The 25,116-nt window shown below is 45.0% G+C and overlaps 1 protein-coding gene across 1 annotated transcript in view; it reads right to left on the bottom strand.

The window, feature by feature from the left end:
* The window catches only part of PDE4A (phosphodiesterase 4A), a 490,724-nt gene extending 487,036 nt beyond the window's left edge, over positions 1–3,688 (bottom strand). Inside the window, exon 1 of the mRNA XM_063119318.1 lies at positions 3,625–3,688. Within this exon, the coding sequence (XP_062975388.1) occupies positions 3,625–3,666 (42 nt within the window). The 5' untranslated portion in view covers positions 3,667–3,688. The remainder of the gene's footprint in view (positions 1–3,624) is intronic.
* Between the last annotated feature and the right edge of the window lie 21,428 nt (positions 3,689–25,116).

Below are 25,116 nucleotides of genomic sequence, written 5' to 3'. Positions count from 1 at the left end.
TAGTCTGGATCTAGGAATGAGTGAGGGAGGAAGCAGCAGCCAGGCACCTCTCCACCGTGCCTGGGTCCAGCTCCAGCTCAGAGCCCCCTCCCTCCTGCTACCAACTGTCTCTGGAGAGGCCACCAGTGAGGGAGGAAGCAGCAGCCAGGCACCTCTCCACCGTGCCTGGGTCCAGCTCCAGCTGAGAGCCCCCTCCCTCCTGCTGTCTCCTGTAACTGCTGAACTTTCCAACTAAGATTGTAGTGCCTGAATTTGCTTTCCTTTTCCCCCTCCTCCTCCTCCCTCCCAATCCCCTTTCCTTTTGTGTCATGTCTTTTAGATTGTAAGTCTGTGGGCAGGGACTGTCAAGAAATACTTTTGTAAGCTGCCATGAGAGCCTTTTTTGGCTGAATGGCGGCATAAAAATCCTTAAATAAATAAATAAATAAATAAATACTCTAACCCAGCCTTCCCCACCTGTTGCCCTCCAGATGTTTTGGGCTGCAGCTCCCATCATTTGAAACCTAACACATCTGGAGGGCACCAGGTTGGGGAAGATTGCTCTAAACACTGCACTCACACTGGCTCACTCAGAAGCAAGGTGTGTTCAACAGGGCTTGTTCCCAGATTAACATTCATAGGATTGCAGACTTAGTCATTACTGGCTAATCTAGCCTTCCCATTATCTTTTGCATTATATTATAATATATCTCAATTTCTGAGGGAGGGAAAACTGGATGTTGACAAGTGTGCACTTGTAAACAGCATGCCAGCTCTGAAATTTTGACCTTACCTACCACTGCTTTCCTGCAGTAGCAGCAGCAGAGGGCACTCCTGTACCATCCTTTTTCCTTGTCACAAACACTCCCTCCCCCCCCAAACACCCGGGTTCATTTATTACAACTGACCGGCTGCAAAGGAAAATTACAAACCAGGATGGACGTAGGCGCTTGCAGGAAATCTGTTTCCACCTGTACAATTCAGATTTAGGTCATTTTTCCTACCATGAAGATTCCAGCCACAGATTACAGTCAGGATTTGGGAGTTTCTATACATCCCCTGGTATGAAGCGAATGCAGGTAAGTCGACAGCAGCCACTAATGTCGAAACAAGATTTCATGCGATTCGGTTTTTGCTGCCATTTTGCTATTTGAGGAGGAAGGGGCATAAAGCTGCCATGAGAAAAGAAATGACTTCTTGGCAGGGGAAACGGCTTTATGCACTGAGCACTGCTACCCGCCCACCTCACAGCAAGTGCTTTGCAAAGGAGCGGAGGGGAGAGATCACACTGCAACTTATCCACTTTGAAATGTGAACAGAGCACCTGCTTTGTATGCAGAAGGTCCCAGATTTAATCCCTGACATCTCCAGGTAGGGCAGAAAAAGCTCCTTCCTGGAGTGCCACAGTGTTAACTGTCCTTAATGAACCAAACGTCTGATTCTGTATAAGACAACTTCCTAGGTTCCTCCTTTAAAGTCACAGTTGCCACTTTACGGCAAGCTAACAGTGTCACTCTTGTTCTTATACACACACCCCTGCCCCCAAAAGACTTGCAAAATGAGATTCCTCTTTTCAGAAGGGGGTGAAAGGTTTTACAAAATGACCCCCTCTCTTCCATTACAGCTCAGTACCATCTACCTCCCAAATAGTGTCCATGTTGGTGTGCACCTATTACAATTCGTACTGCTTTGTTTGTTCTTAATATAAAATGTTCATTTCTAAGTTGTACAAATGCAGTCAGGAACTCCATGTATTTGTCCATTTCCTCTACCATACACATCGGCATTCTCCTCTTCCTCCATTAACTAATAGGCAACTTTTCTATTTGTGCGCCAGCTTAAAGTTTATGCTAGCCGTAAAAGATTTGGGTGGGCAGACATACATATCTGCATATACAGACCTCTTTTATACTTTGCTAATCATGTCAGAGGCTTGTATAGAAAATCAGGAGAGGGAAAGGTTAAAAGTTACACAGCAAACAGTTTTAATAGGCATGACTGCCATCTATCTGAGTATGTTTGCACCAGCTATTTTTCCAGGACTGTGAACAGCGAGGAAATGAAATGCAGAAATTACAGACAGTGATCATAATGAACAGTGGCTGTTCACAAAACAGTTGTTGGCGATAACACGGACACCCTGCCATTGGTAGGGTCCTCCAGGACACCCTGCATGATGTCTGAATAGTTTTTGTGGGAGCATCTGATCTACTAAGTAGAACAAAACAGATCTGTGGATGGGAAGAGCTCTAGCTAAATGCTTGAAAGAACTGTTTCTAGCCAGTCAATCAGCAGCATCCATAATTGGAAGCAGGAGATCAGTGGACTGAGAAGAGATCCATTTCACTGGCCCAAGTCTTCACCCAACTGTAGATCTACTCATATCAGGAGCAAGCATGAAGAAAAAGATGTTCCATAAAGGAGCTGCTTTCTCATGGCTCATTTTCTTCTCTTGTGAGTGCAAACAGTACATCATAGAATCATAGAATCATAGAATAGCAGAGTTGGAAGGGGCCTACAAGGCCATCGAGTCCAACCCCCTGCTCAATGCAGGAATCCACCCTACAGCATCCCTGACAGATGGAAATAGCAGCTGAAGAATGACTCTTTGTGGTGACGAGGGGTCTCCTCATCTGGTGCTTTTAAAAATAGCTAAAAATTAGCAGGGGAAATTAAAGGGGAAAAATGTGTGGGAGGATTTTTTAAGCATGAAAACTTAAGGAGATGTTTTCAAAATGTATCTTTAAAAGCTACATCAGGAGCTGGAACCAAGAATTGTTTTTATAAAGTGCCCAAGAATAAGCAACCAAAGTCTCACGCTCAAAAGGTGGTGCATTCACTTTTGCATTCTTTTTGCACACTGAACACAATCACTGCTCAAACTTTAAAGTTCCATGTCACGTTTTTAACTTCCATGTCATGTTTTTTGGTGCTAACCCAAAGATTTCTTCCTCTCCACCTTCAGAAGGAAAAATTACCTTTGATGCATCTTCATGTAACCCTTGTCTGTGCTTCTGGGCAGTTCTGGGTAGCCTAGGAGGACCAAGTGGAAAAACCTGGGCCAGTTTCCAAGTTTCAGTTCATACCCTGCATGTATAACTGAAAGGTATAACTGAAAGACAGACATAATAATTTCAGAGCAGTGTAGAATGAATGCAGTGAGCACTGCCCTCACTGCATTCACTCCAAACATATTTTTCTCCCTTCAGGGTTGGGGTGGGTGAGTTGTTTTGCAAGTTCACCGCATAAACCAGCTTTGTACAGCACTGGTTGGTCAGTACCTGTGTCATTACCATGAAATGTTACCCTTCCTAATCCATGGAGCAGCTTTGTTCTTTAGAACAAAACTGGATTTCATTTTATAGTTATTAATAAAGTGACATATGAACAGATAAATGCATAAGTGATGCTTTAAAAAAATTTTTTTTAAGGAAAGCCTACTTGAATCATGGGCAGGGGATAGGCAAACTCCCTGTCATTTCAATGGCAAAGCTAGGAGGAAGCAGGACTCACCCCACCATGGAGTGAAATGCAGCAAGTTCTCTTATTAGGTCTGCCTCCACCCCATGTTTCATGGGGAAGTAACATCTCAAACAGAAAACACAAACACATTTGGAACCAGGCAACAACATCAACCCTTCTCACCTCATCCGGAGTCACAGCAAGGACACTGCGGCTTTTCTTCATGTCCCCTTCCAGTTTGGTGGCCTTTGGAGCTTTTTGAGTTCACCATCCAGCAGCCATTAGGGCTGCAGAAGCTCTGGGTAGGGTCAGGGGATGGAGCAAAGGGATGTGCTACCTCCTGAGGCCTGAAAGACAGAACAGCAGCAGCAGGGGAATCAGAAAGGAAATGCCCACATGGTTATCCAAGGCACTGTTCACACATGCACACCCATCACTTGATGTTTTATTTTTAATAAACATCCATCATGGACAGAGGTCTTGTATCGCCTCAAAACATAATATTTTTCAGAGGAGTCAATTTACACATTCAGGTGTGCGTTATCAAGTGTTGAATAACTATCTGTGATGGACAGGCATCTAGGAAATAGAAACCAAATGCACAGTTACAAGATGGGGGATACTTGGTTCAGCAATACTACAAACAAGAAGGATCTTGTTTGATCACCAGCTGAATATGAGCTAACAGTGTGATGTGGCTGCAAGAAAGGCAAATGCTATTTTGGGCTGCATTAATAGAAGTATAGCTTCCAAATTGCGTGAGGTACTGGTTCCTCTCTATTTGGCCTTGGTTAGGCCTCATCTAGAGTATTGTGTACAGTTCTGGGCACCACACTTCAAAAAGGATGCAGACAAGCTGGAGCGTGTTCAGAGGAGAGCAACCAGGATGATCGGGTCTAGAAACAAAGCCCTATGAAGAGAGACTGAAAGAACTGGGCACGTTTAGCCTGGAGAAGAGAAGATTGAGGGGAGACATGATAGCACTCCTCAAATGCTTAAAAGGTTGTCACATAGAGGAGGGCCGGGATCTCTTCTCGATCATCCCAGAGTTCAGGACACGGAATAACAGGCTCAAGTTACAGGATGTCTAAAACTTCCTGACTGTTAGAGCAGTACGACAATGAAACCAGTTACCTAGGGAGGTTGTGGGCTCTCCCACACTAGAGGCATTCAAGAGGCAGCTGGACAACCATCTGTCAGGGATGCTTTAGGGTAGATTCCTGCATTGAGCAGGGGGTTGGACTCGATGGCCTTTTAGGCCCCTTCCAACTCTATTCTGATTCTACTGCCTTCTCCCGTGAGGGAATGCTTTTGTGAGTGAAGACCCTCTCCTCCTTCCATTGTCTTATTTCAAACTCTAATGCATTCTACTTTTCTCTCATGGGCAAACTGCTCAGCCCCTTTCAACTAAACATTACCTCCAATATAGAGGATTTTCACTATTTTTTCCAGTGCATGAAGGATTGTTAGGGATATCACCTTTTCTTTCCTGTCAGAGGCTCTGTGCCTTTAACAGCTGGACAGAAATCCAATAAAAAAAAATTATGCTCCTCCATGCCAGAGAAAAAGTGCACATGTTGAATTTCTACCTATCATGTTGTTTTTAAACCCACAGAGCCTCTGCCTCTGTTGGAGAGGGGGAGGTAGTAACCCTAAAGATTCTCAATCCTTTCCTCCCTTCCAACATGGAAAAAGGGCCCCGATCTCATCTTGTCTTCACTACTGGTTGTCCCCAGCCCCCAGCCCCAGAAGTGGAAAGTTCAGGACCATTCTTTCTTTCTCTTTCTCTTTCTCTTTCTCTCTCTCTCTCACACACACACACACCAGCATAACCATCACACCACTAAATGCGTTCAAAGCCTTGCAGTGGTTTCAAATCGGCCCTCCATCAATTATATGACGCAGACACAGATTTGCAGCCACCACAGGGCATTTCCACGAAGCTGCGTGATTAAAAAGCCAGGGACGTACCCTGACTTTTTCGTTGGGAGTGAGGTCACCCTGGCTATTCTGCTGTCTGACCTTGCTCCATGGCCAATCCGGGAGGTGGTTTGGGTGGATGGTGACTGGCGATTTGTCGCCAGAAGCCAGGAAGAGGCCGGAGGTGGGGGGGGGCCCTCCAGTACCTGGATCACCACCAGAAACCCTGCCCTACCTCCTCGGTGTGGGAATTACCAAACAAACTCTACGGGAGGGAAACCGCAGGGTTTAGGGGGAATGTGGTGCCATCAAGGCAGCCCTTCTGACTCTGTCCATGACTTCTGGTCTAGAAGGTAAGAGGTCACAGACTGAGAAAGAAGTATTTAAAAAGAAAAGTAGAAGTTGGTTTATGAAGTACAGGGAATGTTAGGTGAAACGCTTCTTAAACAATCCAGCAATTGCATAATAATGTTGCTTCAGAGTAAAGCCAGCTTTGCTCACTTTTTTTGTCAATTCTGTTTGGTTTTTATGTTTTAGATAAAAATGTGATAAACATGTAATCAACAAAACATTTCCCCTTTTTTTGTAGGTTCAGATGCAGAATATGAAACATAATGCACAGAATTCTTTTGTGTACAATATGCACTCGTGTGCATATTGCACACGAGTTCTGAGCTTTGGTCCACCTTTGTTATCTTACTGATCAAAGTGGATGTTGTTGGGCTGGCATTTGAACTCATGCCCACCTGAAGAAAGAATCCATCAACCTGATCTGCTAACTCAGGCTTGCCAGGCTGCCATTCCTTCGGGGCCTGTTCTGTGATGATCCAAAGGACAGGCTCATTATATGAATATATGAGTCGGATCACCTTATTCAGGCACCATTAAGGCCAAAACAGACATTACTTTAAATGTGTGTCTAGCAGCTATATCTGTTTCCATTTTTACTCTAGAGTAGGCACAGGGCCCCCAATCTGATCTTAAAAGCTCCCTACTCCCCACACTACAGTCCCAATCCAGATTGAGGGTCCTTCACCTACTGTAAAGTAAGAATGAAAATAGTCATAGCTGCTAGACACACAAAGAAAGTAATTTGTTTTGGCTCTTAATGAGTCTTTCAAGTCTGTAAATCAATAAACATAAGCTTATTTATTCAAGTAATATTTATTTATTTACAGACTTGAAAGACTGTACATCTGAGGAAGTCTGAAATAATGACGAAATGGGAAATATAACCGGAATCCTGTTATAATAACTAATAACTTAGTACATTAAAAAATATAATTCAGTCTGTTGTTATAATCTTGTTAAGATATAAAAAACCAACCATTTGCCTTGTTTTCTCATCCATGCAATTTTGTATGATTGAACTGTTTAAAATTGATATCATTATATAAAATAGAAATCATTATTTTGACTCTTGATACTATTGTTTGATTTAATTGTTAAAATTGTTACGCAGTTGTGTGCCTGTTGGCATTCCTTACAATTGGTTATTACCAACTGCAGCCTTCGTGTGTTTTGGGTCATTTGTATGCATACAGCACCTGGTGAAATTCCCTCTTCATCACAACAGTTAAAGCTGTAGAGCCCTGGCCCCTTTTGTATCTGGTCACTCTAGTATAGCTCCTGCAGCTTTAACTGCTGTGATGAAGAGGGAATTTCACCAGGTGCTGCATGCATACAAATGACACCTGCTGAAATTCCCTTTTCTATGCAACTGTTAAAGATACAGGAGCCCTGTCCTCCTTCCCATAGGGTCACCCTAAGGAACACACAAGGGAGAGAGAACGAAAACAGGAATGCTGGCTCTATCTTCTGTCACCATTCTCATTGCCCTCCACATGTTGAGAGTGAACTTCTGCAGTATATCCATGGAACTCCACAATGATGTAGAATCCTGGTTTACATCATGCAGAGAGCCTCCATGGGTACAAACGGCTCCGCACTGAAGACGTTCGTTCTCAACATGTGGAGGGCAACTATTATTCATTTATTTATTTGTACAGTTCTAGCCTGCCTTTTTCCCCCTTGCAAGGAACCCAAGGCAGCTTTCATGGTCCTCCTCTCCGTTTTATCCTCACAACATCCCTATGAGTTCGGCTATGCTCAAAGTCACTCAATGAGTTTCATGACACAGTGGGGACTAGAACCCGGGTCTCCCCATTCCCAGTACAACACTCTAACCGCTACACCACACTGTGGAAGGGTGGCATAACTAGCACACTCATCCTCACTGCCTCCCCTTGCACCTTCCTTCTACCTACAATAAGAACACCTGAATAAGGCTGTCATGTGTCCATCTCACCCAGTCTGACTGGCCGTGGCTTTCATAGAAACATAGAATCATAGAATAGCAGAGTTGGAAGGGGCCTGCAAGGCCATCGAGTCCAACCCCCTGCTCAATGCAGGAATCCACCCTAAAGCATCCCTGACAGATGGTTGTCCAGCTGCCTCTTGAAGGCCTCTAGTGTGGGAGAGCCCACAAGCTCCCTAGGTAACTGATTCCATTGTCATACTGCTCTAACAGTCAGGAAGTTTTTCTTGATGTCCAGCTGGAATCTGGCTTACTTTAGCTTGAGCCTATTATTCCGTGTCTTGCACTCTGGGAGGATCGAGAAGGGATCCTGGCCCTCCTCTGTGGGACTACCTTTTAAGTATTTGAAGAGTGCTATCATGTCTCCCCTCAATCTTCTCTTCTCCAGGCTAAACGTGCCCAGTTCTTTCAGTCTCTCTTCATAGGGCTTTGTTTCCAGACCCCTGATCATCCTGGTTGCCCTCCTCTGAACACGCTCCAGCTTGTCTGCGTCCTTCTTGAATTGTGGAGCCCAGAACTGGACGTAATACTCTAGATGAGGCCTAACCAGGGCTGAATAGAGAGGAACCAGTACCTCACGTGATTTGGAAGCTATACTTCTATTAATGCAGCCCAAAATAGCATTGGCCTTTCTTGCAGCCATATTGCACTGTTGGCTCCTATTCAGCTTGTGTTCTACAACAATTCCAAGATCCTTCTCGTTCGTAGTATTGCTGAGCCAAGTATCCCCCATCTTGTAACTGTGCATTTGGTTTCTATTTCCTAGGTGCAGAACTTGGCATTTATCCCTATTAAATTTCATTCTGTTGTTTTCAGCCCAGCACTCCAGCCTATCTGGCCAAGATCTTCCTAACTGTGCTAACCGAGATCTTTTAAACTAGAGATGCGTGGGATTGAGCCTGGGACCTTCTTCGTGCAAAGTCTCTTTCTTGTCGGGACCTCATACTCTCTGACAATGAGCTGAGTGACACTTCTGGGCATGCATGGCAGGATTCTAAAAGATGGGTTAGACAAGCTGTGGGGGGCAGGAGATGTACAGACTTCCCAAAAGGGCTTGAGTCATTTTCACACGTGTTTTGATGGGGTCAGAAGGTGGAGTGCCAGCCTGACTCTGGATGAGTTTTAACTGTTGTGTTGAGACAGATTTACATTTTATTCATAGCAGGTTGCAACATTAGCATTCCCTGAAGCTTCTGAAGTTGTAGGTGGGGGTGGAAAGAAGAGACACCAGCAGACTGTAAAAACTGCAGGGCAAAACAGGTCCAATAGAAGAAGACAGGTCCTGCAAACGCAGGCAAAAGAGAACACCAAAGCTGTGTGAGCTGGTAGAATGCCAAAGGAGATATAAGAAGAAAAACATGTGCCTCTGTAGAAGGCAGTGATAAGCAACACAGTGCCCTCCAGATGTTTTGGACTACAACAACTCCCATAAGCCCCAGACAGCATGGCCGGGGATGATGGGGGCTGCAGTCCAAACTTGGTACCCTTCGGATGTGTGGGGCTTCAGTATAATCCAACATATCTAGAGGGCCCCAGGTTTGGGAAGGCTGCACAGGGGCAGCCCGGCCATATAGGCAAACAAGGCAGTTGCCCAGGGTGCCAAAAATCGAGGAAAAATACAATTTAAATAGAATAAAATAAGGTGTCATTATTTCAGTTCCCATGCGCATGAAGTGGAAATATGACTGAAGCTGTGGAGGTGAGCTAGGGAGCAACTGGGGTGATGGGGCTGAGTCAGGCTGCCCACCTCTCCCCCTCTAGGACCTGGTCCTCCCCCAGGCAATGTGGTATATCCTCCTGCTCTGCTGCTACTCCCAGTTGGAGACCGGGAGTGGCAGCCCCCACCCCCAAGAACAGCCACTTTCTTTGCCATCAGAGGGCTGAGCTTAGGGGCTGGCAGCATCTCATTGGCCATGTCACCCCAAGGACACAACTGGAACCCTTTTCCTAAGGACCCTTCTTCCAGGGCTGCACTCGTCTCCTCACAGACACTCTGTGGTGATCCAGTGCTAGTAAAAAATAACAACAACCAACATTTGCTGTGTGTTTTATTACAAATGATAATATTTCTGCTTCCAAAGATATGTGTGTGTGTGTGTGTGTGTGTGTGTGTGTGTGTGTGTGTTTCCCTCTTAATTAAATGGAAAATAGGAGCAAAATGTTTCCCAGTTTACTAAAACCTCAGCCTAGATCTGCCCTTGGGGTTTGGGGGTGTGGGGGTGTATGACGCCAAATGCATTGGTTTGCTTAGGGTTCCAGAAGCTGGTAGCTAGCCTAGAAACACCCCTGAGGTTGCATTATACATTATGGGAAGAAATACTTTCTTGCCCATCCCGAATCTCCTGCCAACCAATTCTATTGGGTGGCCCAAAGTTCTAAAGTTATGGGAGAGTGAGAAATTCTTCTCTCGCTCTACTTGCTCTGCATCATGCATGGTTTTATAACTCTCTCATGTCTTCCCTTTGCCATTTTTTCTAAACTAAAGTGCCCCCCCCCCAACTTCTGCCAAACAATTGATCTTATCCAAAAGGTGCTCCAGGTCCTTGATCATTTGAGGCTGCAACCCGAAACCCACTTACCTGGGAGTAAATGCCAACGAACTCAATGGGACTTACGACTGAGTAGATGTATATAGGATTGCACTGTTAGCTGCCCTTTCAATAGACAGATTTCCCAGCTATAAAGCATACACCAGCAACATCTTAAGCTGGGGGTTCACATACTTTAGCCTCCAGCTGTTTGAGAGCTAGTTCACTCATGCCCTACACCAGGAGTGGGCAATTTGTGGCCTTCCAACTTGTGAACCGCCCAGAGAGCTCTGGCTATTGGGCGTTATAGAAATGTCATAAATAAATAAATAAGATATTTTTGGCCTACATCTATCAGACCTAGCCAGCTTAAGCCATGGTGAGGGATCATGAGAACTGTAGGCCAAAACATCTGGAGGGCAACAAGTTGCACTGCCCTCAACTAAGGAGGACTCTTGGGAGTGTCCAGAAGGATTAGAAACTCTGTCCCTTTAAAAGCTTAGGGTTTAGAGAGGCTAAAAAGTTGTTGCTGCAAGAAGATGACGCAGCTTCCCCCATCTGTGGCACTGTCCATGATGTGCTACGTTCTTGAGCATCGGAAAAATAATAATCTCAGGATCCAGAGAGATGGCTCATGGGCTGGCAGCTGGCCATCCAAATTTTACACAAAGATGACAATGCCTGCAACAGTAAGGAACTGGAATCATGCAGATAGAAAGTGTGTCATTAGCCTAGACTGTTTCTCAGGAAACCAATGGAATAATAATGGAAATTTAAACTAAATATTATGGCACAAATTGACATTATTCTCAAATGAACTGTTGGTACAACAGAAACTAAGGTTTTGTACTTAAGAGTATATGAAAGTTATGTTAGGATCATGCAATGGGGATTTCATTTCAATTAATGGAGTCCATGAATTTGAAACTAGTCACAAAGGAAACCTGGAATGGTTCTGTCTGAAAACGTTTCACGAAAAACAGCGCCTGTTACAGAATTAAAAACCTGAACAACTCAGTTTAGTCCAAGGGTCTGCTATGGAGCAGCAAGTCACTTTAGCGATACAGGAACAGTTCCCAGCTGGATTTCAAGGCACAGGGAAGTTGTCACCTGGAATGTGGGGTTTCAGACGTGCTGGCTCTCTGTTCACCTGCATGATGGACTGCAGATTTATTGGATATTACCCAAACTCCTTGGTTCAGGAATCCATGTTTGTTCTGGAATATATGGCTTGAGTAGCTGCCAGGAAGAAAAATCAGGCTCTGGAATGTTGCATAGTTCAAGAGCAGTAGAATGTATGCAACTCCTCCTTGATGGAATTAAAAGCAGGGGTGCAAAAAGTGCAGCCTGCATGTCTGAAACATTTCTAGCAGCCACCAGATCCCCAGTATCTGCCATGGCAAGGAAACTACCTGGGGTTTCCCACGCTAGAAAGAGAATCCTTTCCTTATCTCCAATCTCTGATGTGAGATCAGAGATAAAGACGGAATTCCTTTGCAAAAGCCAGCACTAGAAAGAGAAACCCCAGGCTTGCATGTTTGTGTGCATGCAGACACATGTGCAACCCCCTGACAACATCCTTGGAGCCAAAAAGGTTGTGCACCCATGAACTAATGGGAGTATTTCCTTGTGACTAAAGAAATCCCGCAAATATCTGCATATATTTGAGAAATGAGGTTAATGGATAATGGGTTAGAAGGAAAACGGAAAGGAAAAAATGCTTTCTTTCAGCTAACGTAGTAATATAGCCCCCTTGAGTTAGAAAATGTTGATGTGATTGCACACACATTTATTTTTGCACATGGAAACGTTGTCAAACTGCACATGTGCAGGGCTCTAAACAAAGCCTGGAGATAAAACACAGAACAACAGGAAACCAACCCTTTGATGCCACTTTCTAGATAATCTGAGGTAATTCAGAACCCCAAAATGTGGGGAGAAATTTGGATGGAGAGAATTTGGAAGTTTTATTAATTCATTAACATTTATATAGTGCCTGTGATGTTCAGCTGCCTTATGTGTTATAAATGTAAATATATATACACAAGGTTATTTTTATATTATGTATAAGGTTCAGGAAATAAGTAGGCCTCAAGGTACTTAAAATTAGTAGAGGGGGGTGCTGAATGCCTGCGTGTTGATTGGATGGTTGAGGGGGAGTGCAGATTGGCTGAGTAAGAGTGGGAGGAGCTAGAGAAATGAATCTATATATAGTGAAGTGAGTGAGAAGAGTCTGTGTAGAAGTGTCAGTGTGAGATAAGTCAGTAGAATATGAGAGTTTGAGGTTAGAAGATGGTCTGTGAAGAGAGTGAGAGATACAGTGTGTAGGTTAGAATTCTGTGAGGTAGAGAGAAGTAGAAGATTTTAAGATTATTCAATAAACAAAAAACCTACGGTTTACAAAACAACGTTAAAGGCTCTACAGTTTTCAACCAAACTCCAAAACGCAGGGAAATTGGGAGTTAAGGCTCACAAGCCTTTAACACCACATCCTCCCTAAGGAGACAGAAAGTGCCAGTGAAATTCTCATTCTCCCAAAGCAGATATAAACCATGAGGACAGGATGGAGAATAGGATATGCAGAGGTGACTGTGGGGTTGTGGAAAACTGATGACAAACAACTTAGGGCCACCTACTTATCTTTTTTTGTTTACAGCAGCCCTTCCCCAACCTGATGCCCTCCAAAAGTGTTGGACTACAACTCCCATCATTGCAAGTCAGTATGTCCCATGGTCAGGAAAGCTGGGACAGCAAGATAGGGAACGCTGTTCTATATCCTTACCAAATACAGGGGCTGCGCAATTTTTTTTTTCTCACACACACCTACACTTTGAACCTTGTAACCATACGCATTTGAACTGAGGAAACCATTAAGCTTATACACGCATTTACTTGAGTTAATAAATTCCAATTATATTTACAAACAAGTGGTGTGGTCTGTGGAGGTGTCTGAGGAGAAAATAACAAATGGTGGCAGCGGAATGGGAAACTGAGGGCCAGGTTGCTGGGCTGTGGAGCTGTGGGGCCTAAAGAAGAGGCGAGACAGGAGCAGCAGCAGTAGACCTAAACCCTCAAACATGTCATTAGCGCAGGGGGGATTAAAGTGGTCCTGGGTGCTAGTGGCGTGGACAGTCCTGTCGGGTGCTTTTGGGTGTCTCAGGTGAAGTTGAGGTGACGCAGAGGGGCAGGACGTCACAGTGCTTTATTTGCTTTTTAAAAATGCAGTGTACAACAATTTAAAACAATAAAACCTTAAAACAACAGAATCATTAAAAAAAAGTGTTAGAACGTTAAAAACTATGTCATTTAAAAGGCTACATTTAAAAAATGTGTCTTCACACCCTCTCTAAAAGCCAACGGTGTGGCCGCCAACTGTAGTTCTTGGAGGAATGCATTCTACAGTATGGGAGCGGCACAGGAAAAACTCTTTCACACATGCCTGACAACAGGTCTGTGTGGGCAATGGTGTCCTCAAGTGGGTGTGTTAATAACCAGACAGGTTCATGGTGAAACAAGTGGTCCCTTAGAAAGCCTGGTCCTAAGACACTTAATGGCTTTTAAGGGTAAAACCAACATCCTGAATTGAGCTCAGAAAGTGATTGGCCACCAGTGCAAGCATCCCTAGTTCTAAATATTAATTTGTGGGAGACTAGTTGAAATCTATCACAAACTATTGGTATCTGTAACAATTGCAGACACACTTCCCAGATTCCAAAGGTGGTTGTTCCACCTGCTATATGAGCGCATCACAGAACATAAACATCCATTCAAAGATACATTATCTGGAGCCTTTGACATGACAGAAGTAGATCAAAATATGGGGGCAGATATTGTTCAAGCCAAGCTAATGAAAACATTAAATCCACTTTTGCACAAATTGTGCACAATCACTGCAGAAGTTGTGTTGACTGCTGAAGATTTGAAAAGTCACCTGCGCTGGCTGTCATAGGTCTAGGAAGTATATACTCAACTCTTATTTCTAGCTCAAAGAAAAACACTGTAGGGATGTTGTTCAAAAGGATGGAGAATGACTGACTATGCCAAAGGGACTGCAGAAGAAAATAACCCATGAAGGGAACTTATGCATAGGTGCAACAGGAAAAAAGAGTCAGTAGTATCTCCAAGATCCTACGGAGTAATTACTTGATAGGAGCAGCTGAAGATAACTGCAGCTTTTCAAGGAAAGAAAAGCAGAAACATCAAGATACTTTGCAGAGCAGACAGATGTAACACCTACACAGCATAAGCATGCAAGGGTGGAAGAAAACATAAAATTAGACCACCACCTAAAAACCAGGGCTGGAACCAAACCAGAGAAACAGTTTGAAGCTAAGTACAGATGCAGACACAACATGCAAGATGATTTAGGGATGCAATCCTATAGCTGATTTCCACTACCCAAAGAGCTCTAGGATTTGACAGAAGCCCTGCTATGCCAGCGCAAATCAAGATTTTTATTTTATTTATTAATGATTATATTTATATGCCACCTTTTTTACTCTTGCAAGGAACCCAATGCATCTTACGTGGTCTTCCTCTTCTCCATTTGATCCCCACAACAACCTTGTTTGGGGGGGGGGGGTAGGCTGAGAGTCACTTCAAAATCACCCAGCAAGCTTCATGGCTGTGTGAGGACTAGAACCCACATCTCCCGAGTCCCAGTCCAATATTCTAACCACTACACCATACTGGCAGCCAGGGCCGGCCAAAGCTGGTAATAGGCCCGGGCCAGATGGGAAATGTAGGCCCCATTTCAAACAGCTCATTAAATATTTTTTAATCAGTTCTAAATATATATGAACTAGAACAATTTATAAAAAAGGTAATGGCAAGCACTTTTATTCAAGATGTATGTAAGACATCACTTCTTCACATTCAGAAATGCTTTACGTGCTTTTCTTTGGGCAAATTCATCATCAACAACAGAGGGCCCCTCAAAATCATAGGCCCATGTCAAAATCATAGGCCCATGTCAACTGGCCCCACTGGGGGGCCCTCTGCCCAGCCCTGCTGGCAGCCACAACAGACAGGACAGCAGAATTCCCACAAACAGCTAAATCAGGGCAGAAGAATGGAGCAGAACCCCACCCATGTCACCGCAACAAAGCACCCAATCGCGCCCACATATAAACCCCACAGAGTGCATGGCATGGGCCTACACCTCTCTGTTGTGACAGATTTATTTATTTATTTATTACATTTCTATACCGCCCAATAGCCGGAGCTCTCTGGGCGGTTCACAAAAATTAAAACCATTCATAATATAAAACAACAGTATAAAACCATAATATAAAATACAATATAAAAGCTCAACCAGATAAAAACAGCAGCAATGCAAAATTACAAATTTAAAACACCATGTTAAAATGTATTTATAGATTGTTAAAATGTTGGGAGAATAAAAAGGTCTTCACCTGGCGTCTAAAAGCATATAATGTAGGTGCCAAGTGAACCTCCTTAGGGAGCTCATTCCACAGCCGGGGTGCCACAGCAGAGAAGGCCCTTCTCCTGGTAGCCACCTGCCTCACTTCCTTTGGCAGGGGCTCACGGAAAAAGACCCCTGAAGATGACCTTAGGGTCCGGGCAGGTACATATGGGAGGAGGCGTTCCTTCAGATAACCTGGCCCCAAGCCGTTTAGGGCTTTAAATGTTAATACCAGCACTTTGAATTGGGCCGGACCTGGACTGGCAGCCAATGAAGCTGGAAAAGGACTGGCGTGATGTGGTCTCGTTGGCCAGTCCCTGTTAGTAAGCATGCTGCCCTGTTTTGTACCAGTTGAAGTTTCCGGACCGATTTCTTCTGGGGGGAACCTTAGTGATGGAGGAAGTGCACTTTGCACAAAAACGTAACACGTTGGACAAAACAGCTCATCCCTGGAACACACATGAGAACTTGAACAGATTCCAAACTCTTCCCTGCCTAGAAAACCCTCGCAGCCACTTTGCCTTCAAACTCAGACAAAAGTACCCAAAGCAATCTGAATTATTTTACATGGGGGTAAAATCCAATGTAAGACCTACTTAGAGTAGGCCCACTGAAATGAACGGGACGTATGTTAGTCATAATGACCTTGCATATCATTCATTTCAATGGGTCTACTCTACATAGGACTTGTGTTGGATTTTACTGCCATGGTTTCGCCATGAAGTCTGAATGGAACCTGTGTGTTAAACTCTTCCGATTGACCTTGTCCTTTGAACTTCTCAATTGATGTTTAAAACATGCACCTACTCAGTCTGAATGTGACAAACAGGTATTTGCAAACACATGCACCTCACAGGTACTGTGGTCAAATGTATTTTCTGTGGCAAACTCTGGGTAATGTATTAATAAAGCACCCTGTTAATGAGTGCTCTGACTCCACAGTACAGTGTTTGGAATTCACATATTTGAATCCTTCCTAAATCTGGAACACCCATTAAAGGAAATCACACCATGGCGGCAGCGGAAAAGGATGGCTAGGTGAATGACATGAATAGGACAGGAGGAGAAGATCCTGACTAGGTTCTTTGTCTGGACAATGGCGCCTTTACTGTTCATTCCCTAGAAACTCCGGCAGCACTGCAGCTGCAGGGAAGGAAAGTTAATCCTCATTGCAGGAGAGCTCACAGGCTTTCCTGGCCAAAAAAGCTGCAGCGTTGGAGGCCATTCGGCTCATCAATCCTGCCCCCTGCCTTCCCACTTAGTTCATCCATTCCCAGGCCTCAATCTGCCCCCAGGAACGCCCCCCAACTTGAAGCCGAAGTGAGGTCCCCACCAACAGACGATTGAGAGAATGTGGTGACCTTGGAGTAAAAGTTTTAAAAAATGCATTTTCAGGGGGGGAAAGCCCATGGTGGCTGTGGGTTGACAGCTGTGTCGTAAAAACAACGCCATGCGGTATGCAGGGCATTATAAACATCCCCTAGAAGAGGTGGAAAGAGGAGTTGAGAGCATTATGTGGCTGATCTAAACATGAAAACTACAAGATAATGTTGGAGGGCTCCACCCCAAACATACAGCCACGGCTCCTTCTGTGAACAAGCATCCAACTGATGAAGACTCTTCGAAACGGGAATTGTACCGGACACCTGTTAAAATTATTTAGACTCCTAGAAATGTGAATGCTTATTTAGACGCCCTGATTAGTGAATGTGCATGGGGATACAATTCTGTACCTTTACTACAAAAATATTTTTCCCATATGCTGTTTTGTAACATGTTATTGTGACTTTAGTGCTGACACATTGGACACTATTATTGTTATTGTTTACTTTATTTTCTATATAGTGGAAGCTTCTGCACTGTTGAATTTCTTTAGAGGGGTTTAAGGCGGTGTCTCAGCAAGGAGAAAATGTTTTGTATACTTTTTACAAAATGTATATGTAAGAATTCTGTATATATCACCCACATTTGTAATAGAATCATAGAATCATAGAATAGCAGAGTTGGAAGGGACCTACAAGGCCATCAAGTCCAACCCCCTGCTCAATGCAGGAATCCACCCTAAAGCATCCCTGACAGATGGTAGTCCAGCTGCTTCTTGAATGCCTCTACTGTGGGAGAGCCCACAACCTCCCTAGGTAACTGATTCCATTGTCGTACTGCTCTAACAGTCAGGACGTTTTTCCTGATGTCCAGCTAGAATCTGGCTTCCTGTAACTTGAGCCCGTTATTTCGTGTCCTGCCCTCTGGGAGGATCGAGAAGAGATCCTGGCCCTCCTCTGTGTGACAACCTTTTAAGATAGATTGCGTCTATCTTATATTTCACGAGTGAGTCTTCGTGGTTGAGAGCTCAGCACCCCAATTGTGTTTTTGGAAAGAGGAGCCTTACAGTGTGCAAGAACTCAAGTGATGCTCCCTCCAAATCCTTGTCTTGGCCTTTTTCTAATACATTTTTAAAAAGAAATACGAAAACAAACATTCTCTGGAATTCAAATTCTGTACCAAATGACAAGCTCCATACACATGAAACTGGAGATGTCGCTTAACTCAGATTTGGTACCCCTAGCATTGCCTTTGTACGAGGCCCCGTTCTAAAAACAAGTCCCATATAATTTGTTGTTTGAACCATAACCTTCAGTTTCCAGCAGCACTGGTTTATCTGCTGCTCCTGCATGCTTTCTCCACCGCCCCGGCGCAGTAAATCCCACACTGAGCTTTTCACTGCCGCTTGGCTTGAATTCTTTTTTCTTTTCTTTTTTACATTTTAAGCATGTACTTTTCAAAATTTCATCTGTGGGTGTTGAACAGAGAGTGGGGAGGGAGATTTGCGTAGGCAGACGTTTCTCCTGGTAAGCTTGTTAGTCACAACCAGGCATATCCTTCAGTATCAAGGCTGAGCTTCTTAACCCAGCATCCAGATTACGGAAGGGTCCCAGAAAGCAAGGAAATTTTCATCTAGAAGCCCATTTGCCCAGATACGGTGAATTTTTAAGTGGAACTGAAACATCCCATCAGGACCTCTTGCTATTTGAGGACAATTGTCCCAGATGTCTCCACTCCCTCCAGCCAAGATGGAAAAGGCGAGTCTGAATCACATCCTAGCCAGTATTCCACACTCCTTTTTCCCTTGCAAGTAAATAGGGAAAGAAAGAAGTGCTGAACTTGGGGAGACCTTGGGCTCATCTACACCAAGCAGGATATAGCACTATGAAAACGGTATGAAAGTGGTATATAAAAGGCAGGAGCCACACTACTACTTTATAGCGGCATTGAAGTGCACTGGCAATTGTTGGGGCCAATTGACACAGACCACATACTGCTTTCATACCGCTTTCTTAGTGCTATATCCTGCTTGGTGTAGATGTTTCATGGGCCCCAACAGTTGTCAGTGCACTTCAGTACCACCATAAAGCAGTAGTGTAGATCCTGCAGTGCACTTCAATACCGCTATAAAGCAGTAGTGTGGCTCCTGCCTTTTATATACTGCTTTCATACCGCTTCCATAGTGGAATATCCTGCTTGGTGTAGCTGAGCCGCTAGTGATGGTAGCAAAACCTGGAGCCTCTGCAAGGCAGTGAAGTCTCTGCTGAAAGGACTGTATAGGAAATTAGAGCCTTTTTTGTGAGAAAGGCACACACGTACATGTTTATTTTCATCACATTTTTATCCTGTTTTCTTTGTAAGAAGTAGGGCTGTGCACGTACCCCCCGAACCGCTTCGTGGCCCAATCCGGAACTTTCGGATCTGGCCCAAACCCCTTTGAATTGATCTGACCCTCCCCCGCTCCACTCTGTGGAGTGAGATCCAGAGGGGCGGATCGAGATTTTGCTCTCCCCTTCCCTACTTACTTGCCTCCATGGCGGACGGTGGAGGCAGATAAGTGGGGAAGGGGGGACAAAATGGGGGTCAAATAAGCCCCCCTCCCCCTTACCTGGCTCCGCCGTCGTTGCCGCACAGACTGCGGCGGCGGAGCCAGGTAAGCCCCCCTCCCCCCCACTTACCTGCATCCGTCGCGGTCCGGCGCACTGAGTCCGCCACGTTCTGCTTCCGCTTTGAGGCCTGGGCCTCAGTTGAAGCCTGCCCTGGACCGCAACAGATACAGGTAAGCCCCCCTCCCCCCTGCCCTCTTACCTGGTGCTGCAGTGGTGGCACCAGGTGAGCCCCCTCCCCCCCATTTACCTGCATTCAGAATTCTGGATGGAGGCGAACCACTTTGCCTCGATCCGCAGCTCCCCCGATCCAATTCAGATCCACCTTTGGCGGAGGCAGATCGAGTCGCTCCACTCCGGATTCGCGATTCAGAGCGGAGCACAGCCCTAGTAAGAAGTCAACACATGGGGGTTGTCCCATTCCATCCCTACAACATGAGGTGCCTGCCTTTGCCAGGGACTCGTCTAGAACCTAGGAAGCTGCGTTATACTAATTTGTCCATATCAATACTGACTGGCAGCCAGGGCTCTCCAGAGTTTCACACAGGATTTTTTGCTGCCCTATATGGAGATGCCGCGGAGTGATCCTGGGACTTTCTGCATGCAATGGAGGTGCTCTACCACTAAGCTACAGCCCTGACCCCTTAGTTATGTGTTCAATAGGTACAATCGAATGCCTGGTCTACACATGCAGCGGAATAAGGTAGTAGAATCCTGAGGTAGCAAAGTAGATGTTATCATTGGAGACTGCATGTGGGGAAGGGATACCTGTGGCGTTACACCCCACAAGTCAATTCCAAATGTATGTCTGCAGTTTGTAAGTCTGTGGTTTTTAGAATGTTGGCCTGAGTGGGCGGAGTTAGAATGTCTGGGGAGAGGGAGAAGTGAGGGGATTAAGGAAGGACTGAGGGGATTAAGTAAAACTTTTAAGAGGGACTTGTTAGGTACTCTTAGAGCCTGTAGTGCTCTGTGTTTATGGTACTTAAGTTCTGGGAGATTTGAGGGTCAGTGTAGTGAGTGGTGTCTTTAGAGTGTGGTGTGCACATAGTGGAAGTATATCAATCAATACTGATAATAAAGAAAGTTCAAGAGTGATTGTGTGAGAAAAAGGAAAGCGCGTATGTGAATGAGTGACAGGATTGTATGAAAGGTTTCAAAAAGGTTTTAAAATATTTTTAGTTGAAACAAAGCTTGTGAACTTTTAAAAATAAATTTTGATTGTTTTTAAACTACCACAAAAATCACACGTGTCTGTTTGGCATTTATCATCTTAAGTTTACACATTTAGCACCCACTCTGACAATCATTCACCTAAGCAGATATAACTCACAGCGCATTATTATATATATTAAAATCCTTCTCCATTTAAACCCCTTTCTCCACATAGTTTGAAGGAAGGTGGGTTTTATCCCTTGCCTCAGGCGTATCAAGCGGTGGTGCTTGGCTTGAGCAGGGAGTAGCCTCGGCTGGGTCTGGTGTTCAGAGCCTGTGTCGTAGCAATACCCACTTCTGAAATATTCCTCCAAATTAGGGGAAGAAGAATTCTCTACAAATTAGAATCATAGAACCATAGAATAGTAGAGTTGGCAGGGGCCTATAAGGCCATCGAGTCCAACCCCCCCTGCTCAATACAGGAATCTACCTTAAAGCATCCCTGACAGATAGTTGTCCAGCTGCCTCTTGAATGCCTCTAGTGTGGGAGAGCCCACAACCTCCCTAGGTAACTGGTTCCATTGTCATACTTCTCTAACAGTCAGGAAGTTTTTCCTGATGTCCAGACGGAATCTGGCTTCCTGTAACTTGAGCCCATTATTCCGTGTCCTGCCCTCTGGGAGGATCAAGAAGAGATCCTGGCCCTCCTCTGTGTGACAGCCTTTCAAGTATTTGAAGAGTGCTATCATTAAATTAAAACTAAAAGAGCAGAAATTAGCATATCAGTGAGACATTTCCAGATAAGGACTCTCCAGGCTGTGCTAGTTTTATTTATTTATTTATTTATTACATTTCTATACCGCCCAATAGCCGGAGCTCTCTGGGCGGTTCACAAAAATTAAAACCATTCATAATATAAAACAACAGTATAAAACCATAATATAAAATACAATAAAAAAGCTCAACCAGATAAAAACAGCAGCAATGCAAAATTACAAATTTAAAACACCATGTTAAAATGTATTTATAGATTGTTAAAATGTTGGGAGAATAAAAAGGTCTTCACCTGGCGTCTAAAAGCATATAATGTAGGTGCCAAGCAAACCTCCTTAGGGAGCTCATTCCACAGCTGGGGTGCCACAGCAGAGAAGGCCCTCCTCCTGGTAGCCACCTGCTTCACTTCCTTTGGCAGGGGCTCACGGAGAAGGACCCCTGAAGATGACCTTAGGGTCCGGGCAGGTACATATGGGAGGAGGAGTTCCTTCAGATAACCTGGCCCCAAGCCATTTAGGGCTTTAAATGTTAATACCAGCACTTTGAATCGGGCCCGGACCTGGACTGGCAGCCAATGAAGCTGGAAAAGGACTGGCGTGATGTGGTCTCGTCGGCCAGTCCCTGTTAGTAAGCGTGCTGCCCTGTTTTGTACCAGTTGAAGTTTCCGGACCATTTTCAAAGGCAGCCCCACGTATAACGCATTGCAGTAATCCAAACGAGAGGTGATCAGAGCATGGATAACTGTAGCTAGGCTATCTTTGTCCAGATAAGGGCGCAGCTGGTATATCAGCCTGAGCTGATAAAAGGTGCTCTTTGCCACTGAGTTCACCTGTGCCTCAAGTGACAGTTCTGGATCCAAGAGCACCCCCAAACTACGGACCCGATCCTTTAGGGGAGTGCAACCCCGTCCAGGACAGGGCAAACATCACCTCGCCGGACAGATGAACCACCCGCTAACAGTACCTCCGTCTTGTCTGGATTGAGTTTCAGTTTATTAGCCCTCATCCAGTCCATTACCGTGCCCAGGCACTGGTTCAGAACAGCCACTGCGTCACCTGGGTTTGATGAAAAGGAAAGGTAGAGCTGGGTATCATCTGCATATTGATGACACCTCAGTCCATATCTCTGGATAACCTCCCCCAGCGGCTTCATGTATATGTTAAACAGCATAGGGGATAAGATAGAGCCCTGTGGAACCCCATAGCTTAGGAGCCACGGCACAGAGTAATAATCCCCCAGCACCACCTTCTGGAATCAGCCATCCAAGTAGGAGCGGAACCACTGCAACGCAATACCTCCAACTCCCAGCTCAGACAACTTATCCAGGATACCATGGTCGATGGTATCGAAGGCCGCTGAGAGGTCCAGGAGAACCAACAGGGTCGCACTCCCCCTGTCTCTCTCCCGGCAGAGGTCATCCCATAGGGCGATCAAGGCAGTTTCCGTTCCAAAACCAGGCCTGAAACCCGATTGAAATGGATCTAGATAATCTGTTTCATTCAAGAGTGCCTGACTAGTTACTACTTACAAAGAGTTGTGTGTAATTTTTAAACACAAAGGAGCATTCAAAATGGCACGGTCTATATTTAAACCAGCCCTGAAGGTCAAATAATGGAAGTTCAACTACAATGGTGGACAGAAAGTAGATCAGGAACTACTAGCAGATCTCTGGGTGATTTGCAGTAGATCAGGCAAGGGTACCTCACTCCCAATTGTCAAATAATAGCAACAAATAGCTTTCCCCGCCCTGTATTGAGATTACTGAAAAAGAACGCTGAATGGGTGGGACAGCGGTGTATTTTTATCACTCACAAATTCCTGTGCTCTGAGTAGGTGCTCAAAGGCATCCTGTATTTCTGCCCATCTATGCCACTATTTTGCATCTGGGATCTGACTGGTGGACCTTGGGGTTCCAGTAAAAAACAAAGTAGATTCTGCAAGACTGAAGCCTGCCCACCCCTGTTTGACTAGATGTTCTGCTGGAGCAGGCCTGCACAACTCATGACCCACTAAACCCAACACAATCTGCCAGTCGTGTAATAGAGTGCCAGAACCCTCCTTTTTTTGTAAACCCAGCCAGGCAGCAAAACCAGGAGTTTTACTGAGGTCCTGTTGGGCCACCAAATATAGCTAATGAGCTGTGTTGCATACCTGTGTGAAGGATTTGTATGGTATGCTGGATAGCCTGCTTAAGCTCCAATTGTCTATATAACAAGAAGTCCCTGCCCTCTCTTCCCAAGGGGACAGTAAATCCAAACTGGGCTCTTGTCATCTAGTACTGTGAGAACGAGACATCTTTGTTGAGGGCTTAACAACCAGGAGATGGAGTGATCTTGGGTGGGTGACCCAATATATCAACCTGTTCCTATCCATAATTACATCAATTAATTCAGGAAGATTGAGAGAAGGAAGAACAAAGAGGAGGAGGAACAGGCACTGTGGTTCCAGCATTTGGTACCTGTTAGTACCCAAGTATTAGAAATTTGACACAGCCATCCTTGCTTAGATTGGCTGGCTGGGCCACATCGGCTTGTGATGGAGCTGGGGACGCCATAGAATAATAGAATCATAGAATAGCAGAGTTGGAAGGAGCCTACAAGGCCATCGAGTCCAACCCCCTGCTCAATGCACAAACCCATCCTAAAGCATCCCTGACAGATGGTGGTCCAGCTGCCTCTTCCATCTAGCCATGGAACAATATTCCCAATGTTTCAAACCACATGCAGTTATTCCTACTTTTGGGAGATGGGGAGGTTAGCAGTCGCCCCGTACCTTACACAGCCGCAATCCCAATCCAGATTGTGCTCCCTGTAGCTGCTATTTAAGTAAAAAAACAAACAAACCCAAAGTCCTTAAATATGTCCAGCATCCCCAGATTTGGGCTGTAAGCCTTCAGGACTCGGAAGCAAGCAGTAGCGACAGCAGAAGCTTCTGTCAGTTACTGAAACTTCTGGTGCCAAGCCTCATTTTCTTCAACCACATCCAGGTTGAAAGCAGGCAGGCCCTTAACAGGTCACTGTAAAGTCCACATAGCACACATGAAGGTGACATACTGATGCAGAGGCATGGGACCAGTTGCACAAAGTACCATCCCACTCCTCGCTCCACCCCCTGGCTTTAAGCAAGAATGGGCAACTTTTGGCCCTCCAGCTCTTTGGGCCTACAACTCCCATCAGACTCCTAACGAGCATAGCTAATGCTAACGGATGATGGGAGTTGTAGTCCAAAACATCTGGAGGATCACGAGTCGCCTTCCAAGGCTTTAGGTACTTCCATCATGCTGCAGAACGGAAAGCGAATTAATGTGGATATTAAACAGAAGGCCGGTTAATTCCAGTATTGGAGCCAGACTGGGGAGAGGAGCACCAGAGAGCAGGGAGGAGGGCTAAGCTCCCCTCCCACATGGGTCCCCTTTTGTTGCCAAAATTAAAGCTCTATCTCTCATTGCCTATGTGAACACGGCAGATATCTGGCTCCAGCCATTCCGCAGCCACATCTGCTTTGGCCGCTGCAAAAGCGAGAGTTCAGCTGGCCATTTAGTCACACACCTGTTTTGAGACTGACCGCATTCCGCTAGCATCCAGATCTGACCTGAATGCATAGCAAAGCAGGAGGATGGGCTTTGCTCCT

The sequence above is a fragment of the Elgaria multicarinata genome, chromosome 3 (genome assembly GCF_023053635.1).
Source record: "Elgaria multicarinata webbii isolate HBS135686 ecotype San Diego chromosome 3, rElgMul1.1.pri, whole genome shotgun sequence".
NCBI lineage: Eukaryota > Metazoa > Chordata > Lepidosauria > Squamata > Anguidae > Elgaria > Elgaria multicarinata.
The sequence above is the reverse complement of the archived record's forward strand: the minus strand, read 5'-3'. Positions and strand labels throughout refer to the sequence as shown.